General features: G+C 48.6%; 1 protein-coding gene across 4 annotated transcripts; it reads left to right on the forward strand.

The window, feature by feature from the left end:
* The first annotated feature begins 1780 nt into the window (after positions 1 to 1780).
* Positions 1781 to 6532, forward strand: RFX5 (regulatory factor X, 5 (influences HLA class II expression)). 4 transcript variants are annotated; one of them, XM_012658728.1, is made up of 11 exons: positions 1781 to 1863; positions 2469 to 2594; positions 2745 to 2873; positions 3083 to 3116; positions 3297 to 3379; positions 3635 to 3754; positions 3966 to 4085; positions 4226 to 4307; positions 4619 to 4820; positions 5058 to 5158; positions 5320 to 6532. In XM_012658728.1, exons 3-11 carry the CDS (start codon positions 2758 to 2760, stop codon positions 6298 to 6300), a joined length of 1839 nt encoding a protein of 612 aa, XP_012514182.1. In that variant the 5' UTR covers positions 1781 to 1863; positions 2469 to 2594; positions 2745 to 2757; the 3' UTR covers positions 6301 to 6532. The 4 variants fall into 4 exon arrangements, with proteins under 4 accessions (XP_012514182.1, XP_012514185.1, XP_012514183.1 ...); XM_012658731.1 differs by having other exon boundaries at positions 3969 to 4085; XM_012658729.1 differs by having other exon boundaries at positions 1846 to 1927.
* The last annotated feature ends 1365 nt before the right edge of the window (positions 6533 to 7897 follow it).

Genomic DNA, 7897 nt, shown 5'->3' on the forward strand with positions numbered 1-7897 from the left:
ACGCCTAGCTTAAGTTAATAGTTCCCTGTTTTCCCCATCTCTAGCCTTTTTCCCCACTCAACCTCACCTTCTGCAGTGTTGTCAAAATCATCGCCCATACATAGCTATGATACTTTCTCTCCCCTTACTGAAGCTTCCAATTATTTCCTGTTACCTGCACTTTTTTTAATGCTTTTTTTTTATTTCAGCATGTTACGGGGGTACAGATGTTTAAGTTACGTATGTTGCCCTTGCCCCCCCCTCCCCCCTACCTGCACTTTTTAAAGCCGGCATAATTTACCCAAAATTCTATTTCCAATCAAAGTGCTCTAGATTCCCCTTTATACCACACAATGGTGTTTGGGTATCTATCCATCAATCTATACTCATGTTTGTACATGAGTGTCTGCAAATATGTATCCATGCGGTCTGGGGCAGTGTTCAAGAGGATGGCCTTGAATCCTGATTCTAGCACTTACTACAGATGTGACTCTGGATGAGTCCCTTCACCTTTCCAAATCTGTTTCCTCATCTGTAAAATGGAGACGGGAATAGTACCTATCTCAGAGAGCTGCTACAAGCATTATGAGGTGTTTAGCATTTGGTATGGCATCTGACACAAAATAAACACCAAATAAATTTTAGCTATTATTAGAAAAAACCTTCTTGCCAATATGTCTATATTCCCCAAACCCCACAATCCACTGGGTTCCTCCAGTGCTCACAGAAGCTGGTGGTAGGGAAACAGAGGCTGTAAAGTGCGGGGGTGATAAGGCAGCACTGCTGTCTTCTTCACAAAAGCACATGAATGATAAGCCTGGAGAACATACTAGAAGTCAGGACGGGCAAATATAGTTGTGCATATAACATGTGCCGTGCAAAACAAAATACATCCATTTAAGAGATTGGCAACCTGTAGTCCATTTCCACTTTCTAAAACTAGATGCAAAACTTGGTCTGTATGTGCACTTTTCATGGCAGAGTGTCTATTGCTTTCATCTTATTCATGACCTAAAAGAATTTTTAACTAAGAGGGTCCAGAACCCATGCCCTACTCCGTATAATGTTCCCTGAGGGTAAAAAGTTCATGTGGACATCCAGCACCCCGTGTGGCAGTCAGTCAAAATTCCAGTGTTCACTGACTGCAAAACCAAGGGGATGCAAACGCATTAGCAACTCCTTGGAAGGAAAGTATTATACACACGGGAAACCAAACACTAAGGGGGATAAAAGCATTTTTAGTTTAATGTGGTACAACTGTTGAGGTTTCCAGGCCTCCATTAAGGATGAAGGAGAGCCCCGTGATTGCAGATTTGTTGTGAATGTGTCTGCAGGTTGTATTGCATGTGGATGGAGGGGTGAGCTATATGAGCTTACAGCGAACTTCCATCGCTACTACCCGTAATTTTCCGGTTATTTTATCATCCATTGATTCTCTTCTTCCAGCAGCTCTTAAGACAAAACTGAAACGCAAAAGGAGAGGGCAAAAGAAGAGAAAGCTCCAAATGAAGCCCAGCGCCTGGTCTTGCGTCCTGCGGTCCCTTTAAGAGAAGAATCTCTCGGGACCTGCAGTCCCAACCGACCCCAGTTTTAACCGAAACCTAACCCGGACTTCCCCCTCTTGACTCAAATAAGACCAACTTTGGATTTTCCCTCTCCTATTGACCAATCAGATTCTGTTACCAGGCAGACTTTAGCTGCCGCCGGTGCGAGCCTGGCGCCTTCTGTCTCCGGGTGGCAGCAACGACCAATGATAGAGCAGGCTGTCCGTGTATCTAGGCAGATCGCGGCTGTTGCAACCATTCAGAAAAAGGAAAATAAAGCAACGCACGAGCCGGCTGGGCCAGGACCGTGGGGCTGGGCTGGAGAGAAGGTGGCTACGAGGTAGTTTCTCTTTCTCCCCTACCTTTATTGTTGCTTGTGTTGGAAGGCGACTGCCTGTTCAGAGGTAGGGAGGGGGCAATATCAGTTGGGAGGAAAGCAGAAAAAGATTCTGGCTGTGTTTTCAACAGCTTCCTCATCCAAGTGCACGTGCCCCGAATCTGGGACCCCATTTCGCCTACCGGGTTTCCTACGCCCAGCCCATGAGTTCCGCTGCCCTGAGCCCCCCACTTTGCAGCAACCGGGGATTGAATGGAGGGGGCAGGGAGGGAGGTGGGGGCGCGCTTCGGGATGGGATGTTGTGGAGATGACGTAGGGGCCGGCGACGTGGGGAGGGGGAGCGGCGGGGGAAGTCGTGGCGAGATTAAGTAATGAGAACTTGGGCCCAGTATTTTTTCCAGCCTGGAAGGGCACACAGTATGTTCGTATCCTTTCTGACCTCCCAGGCATATTCAATGGTGAGGCGTATATTAGAGAATTTAGAGAACTTTGTTTTGTGGCTTGTTATTGTTGTTTTTGAAGGGGAGGAGGGCAGTATGGGGTCAGAGAGAGAAATGAAAATTTCGTTCTAACGTGGATTCCCCATCCCCCTATCTCTTCCTTTACAGTTTTCCAGATTTAGGAGACTTCAGAAAGGTGGGACAGATAGAATGGAGATGGCAAAGATCTCTTTGGGTATATATGGGCCTGGCGAAGTAATGGAATAATTTCTAATTTTTTGGAGAAGGCAAGTGGTGAGAAAAAGACCACTGGGGAAATTCGGAGCCTTTATTTCTGTTTCTCTGTCTTTTTGGGTGGAGAGATGAGGAGTGCTCTGGGGTCTCCAGGGGAAGGGGAGGCCAGCGTGAGTTAAATCTTCATGGCCTGTCCCCTCTCAACTCTAGCCCTCATGCCGGGATGGCAGAAGATGAGCCTGATGCTAAGAGCCCCAAGACTGGGGGAAGGACCCCCCCGGGTGGTGCTGAGGCTGGGGAACCTACCACCCTTCTTCAAAAGCTCCGAGGTACCATTTCGTAAGTACTCATCACCATCTCCAAAATCCTGTTCCAGACCCTGTAGCACTTCACTTACTCAAGTGCATCTGAGCAGGAGCAGATTCTTGGTCATGGTAGCAATTCTTGAGCACCTGCTAGGCGTTTCAGTCCTTCTCCCTCCCTAGCAATCAGAGAAACAGATGGGGAAATCTCTTGTGTGACCTCCAGCTTTCTCTTCTTCCCCACAGCAAGGCCGTGCAGAACAAAGTAGAGGGAATCCTGGTAAGTATGTTGGGGAAGAGGGCAGTAGAGAGATGGGATTGGTGGGGAGTAACTTCTAAGGCCCGTTTTTGGTCTGACAACCTCTAAGTCAGCTAGACTTTGTGGTAAGGATCAGAGGGTCCTACAATGGGTCCTTCTTGGCCTTATTATTTCTCCTGCCTCTCTTCCCCACTACCTCAGCAAGATGTACAGAAATTCTCAGACAACGACAAGCTGTATCTCTACCTTCAGCTGCCCTCAGGGCCCAGCACTGGAGACAAAAGGTAGGTTTGATGGTAGAGATTTAGATGTCAGAGATTCTGATTCTTAGAGAAAGACTCACTGGGGAGGGTTCAGGTGAACAGGAAGACTCATGACTGCTGTCTTTGATCAGGAAGAAGGGTCCCCGCCCTGGCTTGCTTTACCAGGGAAAGGTAGATTCTGGATGGACCTTTTTAGTCCAGTACTATTGAAGTGTTAGTCTGGGAAGAACCAGGACAACTGTTAGGGTCTTAGTAATACTTTTCCTTGTCCTGCAGCTCAGAACCGAGTACGCTCAGCAATGAGGAATACATGTATGCCTATAGGTGGATCCGCAACCACCTAGAAGAGCACACTGACACCTGTCTGCCAAAGCAAAGCGTTTATGATGCCTATCGGTGGGTGGAGGGTTTGGGTGGGTGGGTGAGTGGGTTGGTAGGTACAGGACTACCCCCTCACTGCTGGAGAGCTCCCTGCCTTGATAGAGTCTGCCTTCTTAAAGGGTTCCTCACACCTGATCCCTAGGAACCCTGAGTTCCTCACACCTGATTCCCCTGATCCCATGGCCTCCTCCTCTGAGTAGCTTCCTACCCTGCCCCCCTCACTCAGAAGGTACTGCGAGAGTCTCGCCTGTTGCCGCCCACTCAGCACAGCCAACTTTGGCAAAATCATCAGAGAGATCTTCCCTGACATCAAAGCTCGAAGGCTTGGAGGCCGGGGCCAGTCCAAGTATCCTTGACTGGAGAGGTTGGGGCTGGAGGACCGGGGGAAGGAAAACTAGGATGTGGAGAGCCAGGAGCAGAAACGGCTTAACTTGCCTATGGGGCTTAGAGATCGCCATGTGTTGGCTGCTCCTTAACTTGCATCAGATATTGCTACAGTGGCATACGAAGGAAGACCACGGTATCTATGCCATACCTGCCTGGACTTGACCTAAAGGGTTCTGAGAGTGTAAGTAACAAATAACCCTCCGATTCCTCTCTTCTGTCCCAGGTAAAAGTCAGAGGTCTTCAGGACATGTTTTGAGAGCTGACACAGTCTTGGTCATTATGTACATAGCTTCTGGGTATATAGGATATGCCCTTCTGCCTACCCTACGGCTGACTCAGAGGATAAAGGGAATTTGCGGGTTTGGGGAACTGGATGAATAGAGGCTACTCCCATCCCCAGTCTGGTCTCAGCTTTGGTCAATAGTAGTGTCAGAGAGGGGGAAAGAGTCCTTTAGTTTGGAGTGCGATTGGGCATGTCCTTCCCCACTACAGCCAGAAATGGGCCCAGAAGTAACCCCAGCACCTCGGGATGAACTGGTAGAGGCAGCCTGTGCCCTGACCTGTGACTGGGCAGAGCGAATCCTGAAACGGTCCTTCAGTTCCATCGTTGAAGTCGCTCGCTTCCTGCTACAGCAGCATCTCATCTCTGCCCGATCTGCACATGCCCACGTGCTTAAGGCCATGGGCCTCGCTGGTGAGTGGACGCTGTGTTATGTCTGAGAAGCTCTCAGCCACTTTCAACTTCAAAGGCTCCCCCACGTGCTAGAATAAAGACACCCTATATTTGCCTCCTATTCATGGAGGCCCTTCTAAGACATGCTTTAGACACACCTCTTTCCCATCTCTGCCTGTCAGTCAGAATCGCATCACTCCTCTATTCCTCAGTTTCCTCCTCATCCTCACTTTATTACTTTTTCTGGCACTTCCACAGAAGAGGACGAACATGCCCCTCGGGAACGGTCATCTAAATCCAAGAATGGGGTAGAGAACCTAGAGGGCGGAGCCCATAAGAAACCGGAGAGACCAGCCCAGGTAAGAAGGTTAATGGCCCTGACTGCTGTCCGGGGCTGGGAGCTTAGCATACCCTTCTTCTGTTGGATCCTGTACTTTTTCACCTCCTGTGCTTCTGGTGCATATTTTTCCTCCAAAATTGAGTCTTCATGCCTTACTGTGTTCTTCTCTTTACTTTTTAGCCTCCTAAGGAGCTGGAAGCCCGGGCTGGGGCTGGCCCTCCAGTGCGTGGAGAGCGGAAGAAGAGTGTAGTTGAGAGCCCTGCCCCAGCAGCCAGTAACCCGCAGGTTAATGCCCTAGTGGCCCGGCTGCCTCTGATCCTTCCCCGGGCCCCTCCCTCACTTATTCCACCAATCCCAGTCTCTCCTCCCATCCTGGCCCCCAAGCTTTCTTCAGGTGCCCTGAAAGTGGCTACACTGCCTCTGTCCAGTAGGGCTGGGGGACCCCCTACAGCTGTGCCCATCATTAACATGATCTTACCAACTGTTCCTGCTTTGCCTGGACCTGGGCCTGGACGAACTCCACCTGGGGGACTCATGAAGCCCCAGGGCACAGAGAACAGGGAGGTAGGCATAGGTGGTGACCCAGGACCCCATGACAAGGGTGTCAAGAGGATAGCTGAAGTACCTGTTAGTGAGGCCAGTGGGCAGGACCCACCAGCTAAAGCAGCAAAGCAGGATATAGAGGATACAGCAAGTGATGCCAAAAGAAAACGAGGGCGCCCTCGAAAAAAGTCAGGTGGAAGTGGGGACAGGAATTCTACCCCTGAGAAGTCTGCCATGGAGTCTGCCCAGTCCTCAAGGTTACCATGGGAGATGTGGGGCTCTGGAAGGGAAAGCAACTCAGCTGGAGGGCCAGAGAGGCCAGGGCCAATGGGAGAGGCTGAGACGAGGGCAGTGCTCACCCAAGGTCAGGAAGATGGTGCTGTTTCCAAAGGAGGAAGGGGCCCCAGTTCCCGGCATGCCAAAGAAGCAGAAGATAAAATTCCTCTTGTCCCCCCAAAAGTGAGTGTCATTAAGGGTAGTAGAAGCCAAAAGGAGGCTCTTCAGTTGGTAAAGGGAGAGGTAGACACCACAGCACAGGGTAATAAAGACTTAAAAGGGCATGTGCTTCAAAGTTCCTTATCCCGTGAGCATAAAGACCCCAAAGCAACACCCCCATGATAGGTCTGTGGGGAAGAATGTTTATATCCATACGTTAACTCTACCTGTCTGCCTTGTAGGGGCCCTTCTCTGCACTTGCTTCTTGTTTGGCTATTCTTTTCCAAAGGGAGTCCATTCTCCTCTGTATAGACAGCTGAGTCACCCAGTCTCACATAGTGCCTAGTTGCTGCCTCTGACCTTTTCAGCTTGATACCCTTGACTTTAGTGTCACCAATAAATCTGTAGTGACCTTCTTACCTGGATCCCTGTGCTATCCTGTGGGAAGATAGGGATGGGGTAAGTATGATGAATGTATAGGTTAGGGATCTTTTGGATTTAAATCCTAGAAAAACCTAACTCAAACTGGCTTAAAATAAAAAGGATTTGTTGGCTTATGTAACTGGAAAGTCCAGAGGTAGTGCTGGCTCCAGGTGAAGCTTGATGCAGTGGCTCCATATGTCTCTAAATACTTTTCTCATTGTTCTACCTTCTGTAGGATCATCTTAAGCCTGGGCCACCTCATGTCGACAAGCATTCCTAGGGTTACATGTTACCCCATTTCTGTCCAACCAGAAAGAGAAGGCATCTCTGTGCCAGGAATCCTAACAGAAGTCCCAAGACTCACTCTGATTAGGCAGCCTAGGTCACATGTCCACCCCTGACCAATCACTGTGGCCAGGAGGATGGCATATGCTAATTTGCTTATTCTACATCAGGGACTACACCTTTGGGGAAAAGGGTGGGTCAGCCGCCTCAGAATCACATGAATTCCCCAAATGGAAACTGGGAGAGGGAGTTGCTGGAGGAGCAGCTGGCACCCAGCTACTACTCTGAAGTACAGGTACTTTCAGCTTGCTAGGTTGAGATCAGCTAGACCTGCTTCCTTGTTTCCTCAATCATGCATTTCCCTTGCTGCAGCTCTAACCTCTTTTGATCTCAGAAGGAAGGCGAGGGAAGTCACTCTCCTGTGGGGACTTGCTCTTCAGTCTCATTTAGATGACAGTCCCTTTTTTTTCCCTACCTACATCCCAGAGATGGAGCTCCTTCCTTTTCCTGTTTCTTGATTTTCATTTTTTCCTCATTCTTCCTCCCCTATCCCTCACCCTATTGCCACTTTCACCAACTAAAGTGAAAGGCTTGCTTTCTAGTCGTTTCATTAAATTCATTCTGTATCCACCAGGTGTCAGTCTCTTGTCATACATGTGTCAGGACTTGGCCAGCACTGTGGGGTTTAGGCTAGATGTATGGAAGGAGGTAGTTCCGCATGTCAGGGAGCACCAAAGGGAAGGGAATCCAGACCCCCCAGGTGTCCTTGGGAAAAACAGTAAACACAGCAGTATTTATTGAGGATCTACTTTGTCCTCTACATAGGGTAGCTTCTGTCAGGGAATCTTGGTTCTTCCCAAGAAATATAGATCTTCTTTCAGGGAGACTTCATTTGTTCATTTATAATTTCCACCACAGCATATTTTAAGAAATTATAATATGTAATATTTGATATCCATAAAGAATATATGTAACATGAATAAATTATGAAGCATAATAATAAATTGAGTACCTATGACCCATCATTCAATGTACACATTAAAACATTAGAAATATCATTGAGTTTGTGTTC

Source organism: Propithecus coquereli, unplaced genomic scaffold (genome assembly GCF_000956105.1).
Source record: "Propithecus coquereli isolate 6110/MARCELLA unplaced genomic scaffold, Pcoq_1.0 Scaffold59, whole genome shotgun sequence".
Classification (NCBI taxonomy): Eukaryota; Metazoa; Chordata; class Mammalia; order Primates; family Indriidae; genus Propithecus; species Propithecus coquereli.